The 17,895-nt window shown below is 42.5% G+C and overlaps 1 protein-coding gene across 2 annotated transcripts in view; it reads left to right on the top strand.

The window, feature by feature from the left end:
* The window catches only part of chd1l (chromodomain helicase DNA binding protein 1-like), a 142,044-nt gene that overhangs the window by 9,227 nt on the left and 114,922 nt on the right, over nucleotides 1-17,895 (top strand). For both annotated transcript variants that reach the window (XM_070893717.1, XM_070893718.1), the window contains 5 exons: nucleotides 1,034-1,140; nucleotides 9,055-9,166; nucleotides 11,825-11,856; nucleotides 14,150-14,231; nucleotides 14,395-14,557. In XM_070893717.1, coding sequence (XP_070749818.1) covers nucleotides 1,034-1,140; nucleotides 9,055-9,166; nucleotides 11,825-11,856; nucleotides 14,150-14,231; nucleotides 14,395-14,557 — 496 coding nt within the window. The remainder of the gene's footprint in view (nucleotides 1-1,033; nucleotides 1,141-9,054; nucleotides 9,167-11,824; nucleotides 11,857-14,149; nucleotides 14,232-14,394; nucleotides 14,558-17,895) is intronic.

The raw sequence follows: 17,895 nt of genomic DNA on the forward strand, positions 1-17,895 counted from the left end.
CTGTTCCCAGTTGCTGTTATTGTGACCATGTGTGGACTCTGGCTCAAAACAGCACTGTGATCGAACCATGGTCAAAAAACACTTGAGCAATCCTTCTTTAAGCTCACAGATGATGAATGGACATTTAGGTGATGTACTGTAGGAAACCTTACTGAGTTACTGCCTCCAGGAAAGAATAGTTGGGAAAAGAATTTGACAGCAAAAATAGCAATGAGGAACATAAGTACTTTGTGCTTTTGAACAAATTTTGTCTTCAGAATACTTGAACAAGTATACGTTGAAGGCAAGACCGCCAAGAGTACTTTGAGATCATTGCTTAATCTTTAATGGCTTGCAAAGACAACAGTTACGGAGACATATTTTCATTATATGAACGTAAGGAATTTAACTTGTTGTTTATTTATTTTCCTGAGCATTTCCAGAGCTCAACAAAGAAAAATCCATCCTGGAAATTAGTCCCACCATAGTAGTTATTTCAAAAACCATAGCAAAAAATGAAAGAGGAGACTGAATAAGTGGTTGCTGCAAGCTGGTGGTTAACAACAATTTGGATATATATAGTGCCTCCAAAGCAGTTCACAACACAGATGTAGTTTAAAAAAACTGGACGCTAAGCCAAAGAAGGAGATATTAGTGCAGATGATCAAAAGCTTTGTCAAAAAGGTGACTTTTAAAGAGAATCTGAAACAAGTAGAAAGAATTGCAGAAATAGAGGGGTTTAGTCAATTCTAGAGCATGGGGCCTAGATGGTTGAAGGCACGACCGCCAATGGTGGGGCGCAAGGAGAGGGGATGGACAAGAGGCCAGATTCAGAGGAATGGAGAGTTTGGTGGAGGAGTTGTAAGGCTGCAGAAGCTTACAGTGACATGGAGGGGTGTGGCCATGAAGGGTTTAAACATGAGGATAAAAACTTTAAATTGGAGGCGTTGGGGGACCCACAATGTAGATCAGTGAGGACAGGAATGATGGGCGAGCGGGACTTGGTGCCAACTTACTGAAAATACAATTAAATAACTGTTCCCATTTTTTTCAGTCAATATCTTTCCTTCTCTATCTAACTGGAAGACAAAAGGAGAAAGATCCTTTCTTGATCCTGTGCCCACTGTCAGTGCTGAGGAATTGGACAGAAGAACTGGGAGGGTAAAAACATTTAAAATATAATACTTATACTGTTTTCTGTGTTGCTCTGTCTTTCAGTTTTAATCTCTCTTTCCCCCCCCCCCTCTCACTGATTGAGAGAGCAGTAAAATATTAAAGGCATATTTCGTGGATGAAGATAATTAGCTTGTCCAAGTACTCCATATGAATTATTCCATATGAATTAAACAATTATTTTGCTTCGGTCTTCACAGTGGAAGACACAAAAACCATGCCAAAAATTGCTGGTCATGGGAATGTGGGAAGGGAGGACCTTGAGACAATCACTATCACTAGGGGTATAGTGCTGGACAGGCTAATGGGACTCAAGGTAGACAAGTCCCCTGATGAAATGCATCCCAGGGTATTAAGAGATGGCGGAAGTTATAGCAGATGCATTCGTTATAATCTACCAAAATTCTCTGGACTCTGGGGAGGTACCAGCGGATTGGAAAGCAGCTAATGTAACGCCTCTGTTTAAAAAAAGGGGGCAGACAAAAGGCAGGTAACTATAGGCCGGTTAGTTTAACATCTGTAGTGGGGAAAATGCTTGAAGCTATCATTAAGGAAGAAATAGCAGGACATCTAGATAGGAATAGTGCAATCAAGCAGACGCAACATGGATTCATGAAGGGGAAATCATGTTTAACTAATTTACTGGAATTCTTTGAGGATATAACGAGCATGGTGGATAGAGGTGTACTGATGGATGTGGTGTATTTAGATTTCCAAAAGGCATTCGATAAGGTGCCACACAAAAGGTTACTGCAAAAGATAAAAGTACGCGGAGTCAGAGGAAATATATTAGCATGGATCGAGAATTGGCTAGCTAACAGAAAGCAGAGAGTCGGGATAAATGGATCCTTTTTGGGTTGGAAATTGGTGGTGAGTGGTGTGCCACAGGGATCGGTGCTGGGACCACAACTGTTTACAATATACATAGATGACCTGGAAGAGGGGACAGAGTGTAGTGTAACAAAATTTGCAGATGACACAAAGATTAGTGGGAAAGCGGGTTGTGTAGAGGGCACAGAGAGACTGCAAAGTGATTTAGATAGGTTAAGCGAATGAGCTAAGGTTTGGCAGATGGAATACAATGTCGGAAAATGTGAGGTCATCCACCTTGGGGGAAAAAAAACAGTAAAAGGGAATATTATTTGAATGGGCAGAAATTACAACATGCTGCGATGCAGAGGGACCTGGGGGTCCTTGTGCATGAATCCCAAAAAGTTAGTTTGCAGGTGCAGCAGGTAATCAGGAAGGCGAATGGAATGTTGGCCTTCATTGCGAGAGGGATGGAGTACAAAAGCAGGGAGGTCCTGCTGCAACTGTACAGGGTATTGGTGAGGCTGCACCTGGAGTACTGTGTGCAGTTTTGGTCACCTTACTTAAGGAAGGATATACTAGCTTTGGAGGGGGTACAGAGACGATTCACTAGGCTGATTCTGGAGATGAGGGGGTTACCTTATGATGGTAGATTGAGTAGACTGGGTCTTTACTCGTTGGAGTTCAGAAGGATGAAGGGTGATCTTATAGAAACATTTAAAATAATGAAAGGAATAGACAATATAAAGGCAGAGAGGTTGTTTCCACTGGTCGGGGAGACTAGAACTAGGGGGCACAGACTCAAAATATGGGGGAGCCAATTTAAAACCGAGTTGAGAAGGAATTTCTTCTCCCAGAGGGTTGTGAATCTGTGGAATTCTCTGCCCAGGGAAGCAGTTGAGGCTAGCCCATTGAATGTATTCAAATCACAGATAGATAGATTTTTAACCAATAAGGGAATTAAGGGTTATGGGGAGCGGGCGGGTAAGTGGAGCTGAGTCCACGGCCAGATCAGCCATGATCTTGTTGAGTGGCGGAGCAGGCTCGAGGGGCTAGATGGTCTACTCCTGTTCCTAGTTCTTATCTTATGTCTTACGTTATGTTATGTTAATACAGTGGAGCTAATTTTGACTTTAGGTGATAAGTATAAAACGGATGACATGTTATACACCTCTCCCGATTTTCATTTGCAGCAACTTCAAAGGAAATGAGAATCAGGAGAAATGTATAATGCGCGGCTAAACCAACATCACCCATTCTACATGATCACGCAAAGTGAAAATTGTCCTTATCCATTTACTTACTGCTATCCATGTGGGCCCAAGTTTCCCCTGAAGTTGCTCCATTTTTTTTTGGAGCAACTTGATTTTTCTGGAGTATCTTAAAAGTCACAATTCTGCACATTTAATTTGCTCCAGTGTAAGTGAGTTAGTTAGGATTTTTTTTAGTTTAGTTTTGTTTTGTTGAAAAGGCGGCGTTACCCACCACCTAAACCTGTTTGGGCCATTTAAGCCAGTTTGGCCAGCTAATAGTTGCTCCAAACTACCAAAATAACTTAGGCCAGCGTATGTATCCACACAGAAAAACCTTATGGAGAGTTACGAAATCAGCGCAGGTAGACAGAAATGGGTCGGGGGGAAAGGGAAGGGAAGCACAGAGGACCTTGCAAAGCAATAAACACCTTCACAACAACTAATACAGATCTTGTACTGTAACTTTTGCATAATTTACACATTTTGTTCAATAAAGCTTCATAATATATGCACTTTTTATTATCATTTATATCAGAAGTTGAATTTTGATGGTGCTGACTGCCTTTCTTACTGCTCTTATCAGCAGACAGTCTAGGGACAACTTTTCTAATTCAAGTAGCTTGTTCTTTTTCTAAATCATTTAAAGAAACACTCCTCCTTTCCCCCCCCCCCCCCAACCTCCCATCAAAGCTCTGACCCCCCTCCCCCCACACCTCCGATCAAAAGTCTCCTGCACCAACCTGTTTCTTGTAGCCCTCAGAGTGGTTTGAGTCTTGAACTCGATTTATAAAGTCCAAAAGGGATATTGTCTTTTGGTATTAATGCTTTGAAATTTCTTGACATAGATGTGATCAGTGACACAAACCAGTAGCTTCATCCCCCCAGTATCGTATCTCGAAGAATTCCGCCTCAAACGTGCTGCATGACTCCTGGTGCTGATCTGGTGGCCCAGACTCGAGCTGCGCTCCCCTGGGCTCCTCCAGCTCCTGCTCCTGTTCCCCTGGATTCCTCTAGCTCCTGCTCCTGCTTCCCTGGGCTCCTCCAGCTCCTGCTCCTGTTTCCCCGGGCTCCTCTAGCTCCTGCTCCTGCTCCCCTGGGCTCCTCAAGCTCCTGCTCCTGCTCCTGCTCCCCCGGGCTCCCCGGCAAGCTTCCCTCGGCACACACCGCGCACACACTCCACCAACTGAACAGGAGGGGTAGCACTGGCAGCAGAGGATGCAGGCAATGGGGGTGCGAGAGGCTACAACAATGAACTGGAGTCTAAGTGAGCGTGGGAAGGCAGCGGCAGGCCACTTGGCCACTTGTGCGCAGACTCCACTGCGCATGTGCACAGCTGCCGGCATTGTTTTCGGCGCAGACCCTAGGGCGGTCCATGGAGTGGGGAGAATCAGCAGCTGCACTTGCGGCTCCGTTTTTGGAGTAGAAAGTCGACGCACCACGGGTAAGTGCGTTGGAAAAAGGGGTTGGGGAAACTTGGGCCACTATAACTCGATGAAAAAAAAGTACATTATTTGTCCAGTAAAATGTTCTTGTGCAGTGCCAGTCTTTTACAACCATCTTTTCCCATTAAACGCTTCTTTATTGCACAGTTAAAAGTGACAACTTAACCAGATGAGAGTTTCATCCTTTGGTAATGCACACAATCCTAATAGCATGTAATAACACAATGCTAAATATTTCCAATGTTAAATCGATTTGGTTGTGAAAACATCAATTGCAACCCTTGGGTTATGATTTTCCAAAATTATAGCCCGGATTTTGCAGTGGTAATGACAATGAAACTGTCAGCGTTCACCGTCATTATTCCTTTGAAAGTGACAGAAACTTTTACATGCGCCGATAAAAGTGGATATTCAGTCATTCCCTGCTCCTCCCCAGAGCTGGCAATCAATTCAAATCACAGTTCCTGATGAAAACTTCCCTTGTTATGCTGGACTATCACTGTTAACCCCCCGCCACCCCCCCCATCCTCCCCGCCTCATTAAAGTTAAGCCTTGTTGAAAGAGGTGTAACCGGGGTTTTAATGGCGTATTGGCTTCAGAACAACTGTTCTGGCCCTGAAAACCTAATTTATATTTGTGGAATGTAAAATGTTTCCATTAATATGATAAGAATGACATGGTTTTTAACATAATATTTTTTAAAGTTTGTTTATGATTTTTCAGCTTCTACCTTAATCCTATGTGTATGTTCCAAACTTTATTTCAGTCTCTGTAAAATTTATAAAAAGTAAATTAGAATCTGTGCATTTTACTTCCTGGTTTGCTGTCTGTGAGAATTCTTCAATGTGATTGGCCGCTTTGCCTGCTTGATGACATCACTGTTGCTGGACGCTGGAGATTTGCTTGATTTGGCGCCGGATTCAAATTAACGTCGGGAGAGCTGAAATTCATGACACAGAGATCGCTAGATCTTTGTGGGCAGCCTTCTACGATAATTCTGGGACATTATCTTATCATATAGATGTTCCGAAATCACTTAGTGAGACTCACTGAAAAACAACTGAAAGGCTTCATGCTCTGGAAATCCCTCACTAAACCTTTCTGCCTCTCCACCTCCTTTAAGACCATCCTTAAAACCCATTTTTTCAATCGAGCTTTTGGTCACCTGGCCTAATATCTCTTTCGTTGGCTCGACGTTCATTTTATCCTTGTGCCTCTATGAAGCACATTGAGATTTGTTTCCGCTGTTAAAGATGTTATAATAAATTGAAGTTGTAGTATTTTATTGTATAATGACCCTCTACTGAATTAATGTAAACATTTTGTGGTGGAATAAAGAGCATTCATCAAAATAGTCCATCCTTCATTCAGCCTACATCTGAAATTTTGGTTCAGTCGATGTACTTCTTAAAAATGTATACCTTGGGAGGGCATGTTATGTTACAGTGGCACGCATTGTGATGGAGTAGGAATGTTGCAGATTTAATTTCTTTTTACACTTCACTTAATTCCTGGCCTGGAGCATAGAGTTGCCAGGTAGAAACCATAGTGTCTCCCACATGCGGGAAGAAAATTTGGATGGTTTGTCCTGCCTGGGTGACAATGTCAAAGGAGACATTGTCATCTGAAGCAAAGAATGACTGAAAAAAATGATTAAGAAAGGGATGATAGACTATGAAAGTAAATTAGCTTGAAATATAAAAACTGATAGCAAGAGTTTCTACAGGTATATAAAAAGGAAAAGAATGGCTAAAGTATGGCTTAGAGGATGAGACCGGGGAATTAGTAATAGGGAACATGGAGATGGCAGAAACTCTGAATAAATATTTTGTATCAGTCTTTACGGTAGAGGACACAAACAATATCCCAACAGTGAATAGTCAAGGGGCTATAGTGGGGGAAGAACTTAACACAAGCACAATCACTAATGAGGTGATACTCAGTAAGATAATGGGACTAAAGGCAGATAAATCCCCTGGACCTGATGGCTTGCATCCTAGGGTCTTAAGAGAAGTAGCGGCAGGGATAGTGGATGATTTGGTTGTAATTTACCAAAATTCCCTGGGTTCTGGGGAGGTCCCAGCAGATTGGAAAACTGCAAATGTAATGCCCCTATTTAAAAAAGGAGGCAGACAAAAGCAGGAAACTATAGACCAGTTAGCTTAACATCTGTGGTTGGGAAAATGGTGGAATCCATTATTAAAGAAGCAGCAGCAGGACATTTGCAAAAGCACAATTCCGCCAGGCAGAATAAGTGTGGATTTCTGAAGGGGAAGTCATGTTTGACAAATTTGCTGGAATTCTTTGAGGATGTAACGAACAGGGTGGATAAAGGGGAACCAGTGGATTTGGTGTATTTGGACTTCCAGAAGGCATTTGACAAGGTGCCACATAAAAGGTTACTGCACAAGATAAAAGTTCACAGGGTTGGGGGTTAAAGATTAGCATGTATAGAGGATTGGCTAACTAACAGAAAACAGAGAGTCGGGCTAAATGGTTAATTCTCGGGTTGGCAATGAGTAACTAGTGGGGTGCTGCAGGGATCAGTGCTGGGACCCCAACTGTTTACAATCTATATTCACGACTTGGAAAAAAGAACTGAGTGTAACGTAGTCAAGTTTGCTGACAATACAAAGATGGGAGGAAAAGCAATGTGTGAGGAGGACACAAAAAATCTACAAAAGGACATAGACAGGCTAAGTGAGTAGGCACAAATTTGGCAGATGGAGTATAATGTTGGAAAGTGTGAGGTGATGCAAGTTATTATTTAAATGGAGAAAAATTGCAAAGTGCTGCAGTACAGTGGGACCTGGGGGTACTTGTGCATGAAACACAAAAGGTTAGTATGCAGTTACAGCAAGTGATCAGGAAGGCCAATGGAATCTTGGCCTTTATTGCAAGAGGGATGGGGTATAAAAACAGGGAAGTCTTGCTACAGTTATACAGGGTATCGGTGAGGCCACACCTGGAACACTCGTGCAGTTTTGGTTTCCATATTTACGAAAGGATATACTTGCTTTGGAGGCAGTTCAGAGAAGGTTCACTAGGTTGATTCGAGAGATGGGGGGGTTGATTTATGAGGAAAGGTTGAGTAGGTTGGGCCTCTACTCATTGGAGTTCGAAGAATGAGAGGTGATCTTATCGAAACGTATAAGATTATGAGGGGGCTTGACAAGGTGGATGCAGAGAGGATGTTTCCACTGATAGGAGAGACTAGAACTAGGGGGCATAATCTTATAATAAGGGGCCGCCCATTTAAAACTGAGATGAGGAGGAATTTCTTCTCTGAGGATTGTAAATCTGTGGAATTCACTGCCTTAGAGAGCTGTGGAAGCCAGGACATTGAATAAATTTAAGACAGAGATAGACAGCTTCTTAACTGATAAGGGGTTATGGGGAGTGAGCAGGGAAGTGGAGCTAAGTCCATGATCGGATCAGCCATGATTGTATTATATGATGGAGCAGGCTCGAGGGGCCGTATGGCCTACTCTTGCTCCTATTTCCTATGTTCTTATTTAGATAGGCAAAGATCTGGGTGCAGTTTGCACTCTCAGCAACAGAGATCTGAGCCTGGGAAAACCTAAGGTAAGAAGATATGGTGATAATTTTAAAACAATTCTTTGCATATTTCTGGTTTATATTGTTTGTACCGACTCTTAGATATTTTTCCATTTCTGCCAAGACATACTATGAGTGAGATTGTAAACAGGTGACTTCCTTTTTGTTAATGCATCTCTTGATTCAGGAACTCAGAGCTGCAGAAGGCTAGCTATGTCTTTATTTAATTTGTTTAATGTGTGAGCCATAGGTCAGCTGGTAGCACTCTCGCCTCTGGTTATGATCCTACTCCAGAGACTTGAGCAGAAAATCTAAGCTGATACTCCAGTATAGTACTGAGGGAGTGCTGCACTGTCAGAGATGCCATCTTTCTGCTAAGATGTTAAACCAAGGCCCCATCTGACCTTTCAGGTGGACATAAAAGATCCATGGCACTGTTTCGAAGAAGAGCAGGAGATTTCTCTCCGGTCTACTGGCTAATATTTATCCCTCAACCAACCCAACAAAAAAAAAACATTATCTGGTCATTATCACATTACTGTTTGTGGGACCTTGCTGTGCAAATTGACTGTCGTGTTTCCTACATTACTACAGTGACTACACTTCAGAAGTACTTGTAATGCGTTTTGGGATGTCCTGAGGTAGTGAAAAGCGCTATATAAGTTCTTTCTTTCTATTCCTTTCTCATTCATGTGGCTTAAATGAGCAACTGGCTTTACAGTGTACCTCAGATGCAAACTGGCAGCATTCTGAATCTTCAGGTTGGAGCTCCAGTGTGCTGTACCACCATACCACTCTTACTATATATTTATATTGGCTACTGTATTATTATTCTGCAGGTTTGCTCCACGACTCTCATTGGTTATGTACACAGGAGACAAAGATACAAGACTGGCTTTGCAACAAGACCTGAAAAATTGCAATTTCCACGTACTTCTCACCACTTATGAGGTATTAAGGATAACTAGCATTGACTTGCATATATACAGTCACTACTACATTAATATTGTAATGTCTTCATTTTAAAAAAAAATCATTCCGGGATGTGGGTGTCACAGGCAAGACCAGCATTTATTGCCCATCCCTAATTGCCCTTGATCCACCTTCTTGAATCGCTGCAGTTCTTGTGGTGAAGGTACTCCCACAGTGCTGTTTGGAAGGAAGTTCCAGGATTTTGATCCAGTGATGATGATGGAACGCCAAAATATTTCCAAGTAAGAATGGTGTGTAACTTGGAGGGGAACTTGCAGGTGATGGTGCTCCCATGCACCTGCTGCCCTTGTCCTTCTAGGTGGTAGAGGTCGTGGGTTTGGGAGATGTTGTCGAAGAAGCCTTGGCGAGTTGCTGCAGTGCATCTTGTAGATGGTACACAATGCAGCCACAGTGCGATGGTGATGGAGGGAGTGAATGTTTAAGGTGGTGGATGGAGTGCCGATCAAGTGGGCTGCTTTGTCCTGGATAATGTCGAGCTTCTTGACTGTTGTTGGAGCTGTTCTCATCCAGGCCAATGGCGAGTAGTCCATCACACTCCTGACTTGTGCCTTGTAGATGGTGGAAAGTTAGATGGAGTCAGGTGAGCAGGTTATTGGGAGTAAGTACCGCTTGATAGCACTGTCGACAACACCTTCCATCACTTTGCTGATGATTGAGAGTGGACTGATGGGGTGGTAATTGGCAGGATTAGATTTTTCCTGCTTTTTGTGGTCAAGATGTACCTGGGCAGTTTTCAACATTGTCGGGTTGATGTCAGTGTGGTCATCATCATCATAGGCTTGGAATTGAGGAAGACTTTCTTCCATTCTAAAAATGAGTCTTTAGGTAGCTGAACAATCCAATATGAGAACCACAGTCCCTATCACAGATGTGACACTTAGTCGTTGAGGGAAAAGATGGGTGGGACTAGTTTGCTGCAGGCTTCTTCTGCTGTCTGCCCTTGATTTCTGCATGCTCTCGGTGATGAGACTTGAGGTGCTCAGCCTCCTCCCGGATGCACTTCCTCCACCTAGGGCCATCTTTGGCCAGGGACTCCCACGTGTTGGTGGGGATGTTGCAGTTTATCAGGGAGGCTATGAGGGTGTCCTTGTAACGTTTCCTCTGCCCACCTTTGGCTCGCTTGTTGTGAAGCAGTACTGAGTAGCGCGCTGCTTTGGGAGCCTCGTGTCTGGCATGCGAACGACGTGGCCTGCCCAGCGGAGCTGATCAAGTGTGGTCAGTGCTTCAATGCTGGGGATGTTGGTCTGGTCAAGGATGCTAATGTTGGTGCGTCTATCCTTTCAGAGGATTTGTAGGATCTTGCGGAGACATCGTTGGTGGTATTTCTCCAGTGACTTGAGGCATCTACTGGACATGGTCCATGTTCTTGAGCCATACAGGAGGGCTACCACAGCCCTGTAGACCATGAGCTTGGTGGTGGATTTGAGGGCCTGGTCTTCAAATACTCTCTTCCTCAGGCGGCCGAAGGCTGCACTGGAGGCGATGTTGAATCTTGTCGTCAATGTCTGTTCTTATTGATAAGGTGTAGTAGCTCTACTGGAACAGCTTGGCTATAGGTGGCTAGTTCTGGAGCACAAATCTTCAGCACGACAACTGGGATGTTGTCAGATTCCATAGCCTTTGCTGTATCCAGGACGCTCAGCTGTTTCTTGATATCACATGGAGTGAATCGAATTGGCTGAAGACTGGCTTCTGTGATGGTGGGGATGTCAGGAGGAGGCCAATATGGATCATAGTGGCACTTTTGGCTGAGGATAGTTGCAAACGTTTCAGCCTTGTCTTTTGCACTTGTGTGCTGGGCTCTGCCATCATTGAGGATGAAATATTCATGGAGCCTCCTCCCGTTAGTTGTTTAATTGTCCACCACCATTCATGACTGGAAGTGGCAGGACTGCAGAACTTTGATCTGATCCGTTGATTGTGGGATCGCTTAGCCCTGTCTATAGCATGCTGCTTCCGCTGTTTAGCATGCATCATGTAGTCCTGTGTTGCAGCTTCCCCAGGTTGGTACCTAACCCCAGGTTGGTATCTTCTGCACTCCTTATTGACAATCCGGGTGATTTGAACTTATGTCTCCGGATTGTTAGTCCAGGCCTCTGGATTACTAGGCCTGTAACTTAACCACTATGCTACCATTCCCTATATCATATCCCAAGTAAGACATGAGTACATGCCAATCTTCAACCTATTATGGCATCTTTCATTATTGGATGTAGCTGGACTAAATATAATTTTTGTCTATACATCGTTTAATTCTTTTGATTTGAAACCACAAGCTGTTAATTGCCTCTTATGTGGAAATTTTTTTGGGGGGCAGTATACTTATTTTTAAAACTTAGCTATAGGTATTAAATAAATGAGTCATTCTGTAACATTTTAGCACAAAAGTTGATTTTCCAAGACTGCAAAAAGAACCTGTGGTTCAGCTTGAAATGTCTGTGATAGAAAAAGGTTCAAAAATATAGGTTCTCACTCGATGACATGTCAAAAGTTTAATGCCTGATGGTCACAATATGCTTAATAGTAAATGGGTGGATGCTTAGTTGTTGCTTTCTAGATTAGATGCAAAACTATTCCTAATAAAGTATTGAACTTTCTTTTTGTTGTTGGGTTTAGATTTGCCTGAAAGATGCTTCTTTTCTGAGTAGGTGAGTTACTCTGCAACGTCGTTGTATTATTGGAGACAAGTAATATTAATACTAAATACTTTTAATAAAATCAATCACATTTTTTAAATGATTTTTTGTTATCAACTTATGACTTAGTAAGCTTAGTATAATTTGTTTTCAGAGAAAAATGGTTTTAGATGAAATAATATCAAAGTAAAACAAAATGTCTTGGAGTTGTGTTGAACATTATATTTATCCATGCACTTCGCATTTCTAACACTCATTGTGTGAGAAATGCATCTGGTATTGTTTCAGAAAAATTTCTAAGTGTTTCACAAATAGACTGGTTTGTTGCTTCTATTAGAATACAGTCTTCATCAATCCTCTTGCAACATCCTATCCAAAATCGATGTTTTATATCTCATTGCATTATTTTAAATTTGATTTTGTTTTTGTTATCTACGTACTCTGTAACTGACTGTTTTGTTCATGCATTTAGTTCAGTCAGATATGAAGTAAGGATGCAGAACAATTTCTACAAAGCCTGCAGAGGCTTATTGGCATTAATATAGGAGCTTGCAAAAACATATTCAAAAGGTGGTGCAAAGACTCTGGAGAGCATAGTTGTAGATGCAAAACATAATGGAACTATTTTGTCAGTACTTTATAAGTAAGAGGGTAATCAGGGAAGAGGTGAGAATCATAAAATATGTAAATGAGGCTGAAACAGAGAATTCATAATGTATGATAGTTAGTATTTTGAATGATTACTTCTTCCAATTAGAGTGAATGACTTTAATAGTATTAGGTAGTCCCTCCGATTGAGGATGACCTGCTTCCACACCAAAAAGGGATGAGTTTGCAGGTATTTCTAGGTCCCGAACTACATACTGAAGGGTGGAAGATGCCTGTGCATGGATTCTTTTAACGTGCGGTTACACACCAGCCACCACACGGGCTTGACAGAGCTAGGTCTTGATCCAGTGGCAAGGGTTAACCAAGACGACTGGAGACCAAGCTCTGCTGCACGAACCTAGTGCACACACATGCTCCTACTAGCCATAGATCGCAATGTGGGCTGGCCCATGCTGCCCCTGGGCCCTTGCCTCTTCTGGGCCCTGATCACGATGCTCCTGGGCCCCGATCTCTCACTGCTCCTCCGCCCTGATCAAAAATGGAGCAGTCAGAAACAGGGCATCAATTAGTCTCCTCTTATCTTGGAGACATCAAATATCAACACTGTTACTTGAAATATCAAAATATTAAACTCCAGCCTAGTTGAAGGATTATTAAAATCAGCAGAAACAAATGCCAACTAACAGAATGAACACAGTTCATTAGGATGTGAATAACAATGACTTTAATATAAATTAGATGGATGTCCTTTACAGACTAAAGGTCTCAAAACAAACAAATACCCAGGAATATATATTTCTTCCAGGGTACAAAGACAAAGGAGGAGATTATTGAGCAATTGATGGTGATTATGAGGGAATCTATAAATACTGGGAATATCCAAGTAACTGCAAACAGGATGCCCATTTTAAAGGGTGATAAAAGCAGAAGAAGGCAGCTAAAGATTAGTCTTCACACAAAGAGTGATCAATATCTGGAATGGATATCAATGTAGAGTCGTGGAGGGAAAAACTCTGGAATCATGAAGAGAAAACTAGATGCTCCCATGGGGGGAGTGCAAATTATCCTGGATTGATGGAAGAACTAAGATGGATCGAATGGCCGTCTGTATTTATCTTGCCTGAACCTGAAACACGACAGATAAAAAAAAATCAAAAATGTCTAGCAAAGTTTAGAAGTGCAGTGCCTGCGGAAATGAGTTGGAAACGAGCTAATATCAGTTTGAATGCAGAATAGGGGTTGCTGAAAAGATGGGAGAAAACAACTCCCCTTAAAAAGATTCTGTCAGTACTAACAATGAAACCGAAGTGAAAAATCAAGGGGGAAATTATTTTAAAACCAACCAATATGTTTTTGAGGCCAAAAATTTATTTTAACTACTTACTTATTATCTAGTGGCCAGCCAACACACTGAAAGCGATACATAAAAATATGATCAAAGCTGATTCCTTCAGATGGTGTGCTGGAGAAACACTTAGGCCAAACTAAAAACTATCACCATGTGGAGCTGTTGCACAAAATCAAATTTTGTATAACTGTCCAGTGTCCAAGATTTTGTGAAATTGCACGAGTTGACAAGTCTGTTGTATTTCTTTTGAATCTGAGAATTTATCAGAACAAGTCAGTTTAAATTACACTTAGTTTTCTTTCAATCTTCGACTGAGCTAAACTGAAATAATGTTGCCTTGTGTTCCAGATTGAGCTGGAGTGTACTGATTGTGGATGAGGCCCAAAGGTTGAAGAACCAGAACTCTCTATTGCATAAGGCTCTGAAAACAGTAAGACATTTTCTACACATGTGTGTCTTATACTGAGTTTATTTTATTGAGGATGTCACATCTTGGTTTCTGTAATTTTTGCATTACACATTATGTATTGAATTGCAGCATCAAAACAATTTAAAGGAACTGTGGTTGTCAGTGATTAATTGCTTATTGGTAGTTTTCAGTACGATTCACACTGCTGTTAACTGGAACACCGGCGCAGAACAATCTTCACGAACTCTATTCACTGCTGAGCTTTGTGGAACCAAAGGTGTTCGCGGTAGATGAAATGGATGAATTTGTTAAATATTACAGCAATGTGGAAGAGAATGCAGAACAAGGTAAGCATTCAGTTTGCCAATGGCATGCCCTTTAATTTTACCATGTAGGAATGCCAAATATGTCTAATTGTCAATGGTTTAGAGCCCCGGACACTGATGCAGCTGAAATCGAAAGCTCAGTGGTGTGAGGGATTACAGGTATGTCATATTGAGATGCGGCAAGTAACACCATGTTTTAAATTAAATTGACAATAGTGTCTGGCCAGTATGGGATTTTTACATTACTGATGGCCCCTGGATTATTACCTAGAACCAGGAAGGATGCTGATCTACATTATTGCAATAAGACTGTTTTCATAAGACTGTTTTCATATGTACCCATTATTTATGTCAGGTGAGCTGCTGTGTCTTGGCTTTGAGACCAGCTATAAGGGGCCTTCTACAAATGGAGAAAAAGGAGATTTATCTTAATGGGTAGAATTAGTGATTTCTTGATTTTTTTTCCACCCAACCATATCGAGAGTCATCATCATCGGAATCGAGGAAGACTTGCTTCCACTCTTAGCATGAGTTCTTAGGTGGCTGTACATTCCAATACGAGAACCACAGTCTCTGTAAAAGGTGGGACATATAGTTGTTGAGAGAAAGGGTAGGCAGGGAGCTTGGTTTGCCGCAAGCTCCTTCCGCTGCCTGCGCTTGATTTCTGCATGCACTCAGTGACAATACTCGAGGAGCTCGGCACCCTCCCGAATACACTTCCTCCACTTAGGGCGGTCTATGGCCAGGGACTACGGCCATGAAGTATGGAGAGTACTTCATACTGAAAGCATTCCATTCTACAATACTATTTCCCTCAGCCATGAATTACTGTTGTTTAGATGTAACTGAGTTTTAGGAGGTGAGATAACCAGCTATAGAAAGAGCTGTAATCCCAGTTTCAAGTATCTCAGTGATATGAACATACAAGTAATGACGGATCTATCGAGCCTGTCCCATACATTGCGATATCTTGTGTATCACAATGTATATGCTCCATTCCACTCGAAACCATGTCATCTCCTGGGAGAGGTAAAAAAAATTTAAAAAATCTGGGAAATTGCTCACTGACCCATCTAGACAATCAAAACTAATCTAGGAGATCACTGGCCCTGTACTCTCTGCAGTACCTACCTCTAAGAGGCGATCTCCGCCCTAGCCAGGCGAGTCCAGCTCTCGCTTGAAGGAGTTTAGCAAATCAGCAACCACTGCATGAGACGGTAGCCTATTCCAGAGGTCCACTATTCTCTGGAGAAAAAGCACCATCTGACATCTAACCTAGATCTGGTCTTATCCAACTTAAATTTGTGACCCCTGGTCTTCACTACCTATTTAATTGGAAAAACTGTCAATTGGAACACCATGTACTCCCTTCATTATCTTAGAAAGCTCAGTCAGATTACCTCTAAGTCTACGCTTTGCTAAAGTGTTGAGTCCCAATTCTTTGAGCCTATCTTGATGCTTTAAACTGTGAATTAATCTAGTAGCACTCCTCTGCACCCTTTCCAAAACCTCAACATCACCCATCATGTGCGGAGACCAAAACTAAACACAGTGTAGGAGTTTTAACCTACAAAAAAGGGTGTGTGGGAATTTGAAGCAAGAATAATCTGAATCCCGACCCGAACCCACATCCGGTTTTAACAGTGTGGGGATGGGGTGAGGGCAGCTATTCCGCTGCCAAGAGGCGGGTTGCCCAATTATATATTATAATGAGGCTAGAAACCTCTGCTTTAACATCCATTTTGAATTTAATTCTAGCTGGTCAGGTTTTGTAGGCTTTGTGAAACCCACCAGCTAATGCAGGGCGAGGACTGCTGGATCCAGGAGGTAAGTGCTTTTACATTTGCCTCTTGGATCCAGGGTGCCTTCCTAACCCACCCACCGTAATCGGAGCCCCGCCCCCAGCCTCTAATCCGCCTGATGCCAGCCAGCCTCTCAATCTGGCTGGCTGTGAATGGAAAAGGGAGGCTTCCCATGCAAATCAGGCCTTGCTATTAAATTTGGTAGGGCCTGTGGGGAAGCCTATTGTCCTGGGTTTCCCAACCGCTTTGGAGCCCCCCTCCGCTCCCACCCAATCCGTCTTCCCTATTAAAATTCAGCCCAAGTTAGGCCTGACCATGGTCTTGTACAAGGCTACAAGGATAAAATAGTATGCATCGTCTTGTACTCAATTGTCCTAGGGATACACCCCAATACCCTATTTTCTCTAGCCGATGCATACTATTTTATCCTTGTAGCCTTGTACAAGACCATGGTCAGGCCTAACTTGGGCTGAATTTTAATAGGGAAGACGGATTGGGTGGGAGCGGAGGGGGGCTCCAAAGCGGTTGGGAAACCCAGGACAATAGGCTTCCCCACAGGCCCTACCAAATTTAATAGCAAGGCCTGATTTGCATGGGAAGCCTCCCTTTTCCATTCACAGCCAGCCAGATTGAGAGGCTGGCTGGCATCAGGCGGATTAGAGGCTGGGGGCGGGGCTCCGATTACGGGGAGTGGGTTAGGAAGGCACCCTGGATCCAATCTAGCTATTGCTTCATGGCATTGCTCATGTACCTTTAGGGATGTATGTACTAGAATGCCTAAATCTCTTTATCTCCACCTTCTTTAATGCATTTCCCTCAATGTTGAGTGTTTGCCTTGCACTGCACTTACATCATTTGCCGGTCACGAGCCCAATCTCCCAACACATTAAGATCCGCCTGAAGCAGATGAGCATCGTCTCAGTCCGAACACTTTCACAGATCTTAGCATTATCTGCAGATTTTCAGATCGTGCCCCCAGCACCTACATCCTGATCATTAATAAAAATAGTAAAGAGTAATGGTTCCACATCACTGGTCTACAAACAGATCTCAATCCATCTACAACGACTTTTTCCCTATGTCCTGCCAGCCAGTTCTTGATCCAGCTCAATATATTACCACTAGTATCAGAGGCTTCGATCTTACAGAGAAGCCTCTTGTGTGGTACCTTATCAAAAGCTTTTTACAAGTCGAAGAAGACAATGCCTATTGGGCTTCCCTCATCCACCAACTTTGTAATTTCTTCATAAAATACAATTAGATTTGTAAGACATGACCTTTTTATGAAGCCATGTTGGGTGTCCCTAATATGTCGCTCCCTATCCAAGCATCCCATCTTGCCTATTATTGATGTCAAACTAATGGGCCTATAGTTACCCGGGTCTGTTTTGTCATCTTTTTAAAAGATGGGTACTACATTAGCCTCCTTCCAGTACATGGGAACAATTCCAGAGTGCAGTGAGCACGTGTCCCATTTCCCTGAGGACCGTTGGGTGGATATCTATCTATTTTCAAGATCTTAATTCTTTCCAAACAATATGTTCATCTAGGTTAATA

Source organism: Pristiophorus japonicus, chromosome 11 (assembly GCF_044704955.1).
Source record: "Pristiophorus japonicus isolate sPriJap1 chromosome 11, sPriJap1.hap1, whole genome shotgun sequence".
Classification (NCBI taxonomy): domain Eukaryota; kingdom Metazoa; phylum Chordata; class Chondrichthyes; family Pristiophoridae; genus Pristiophorus; species Pristiophorus japonicus.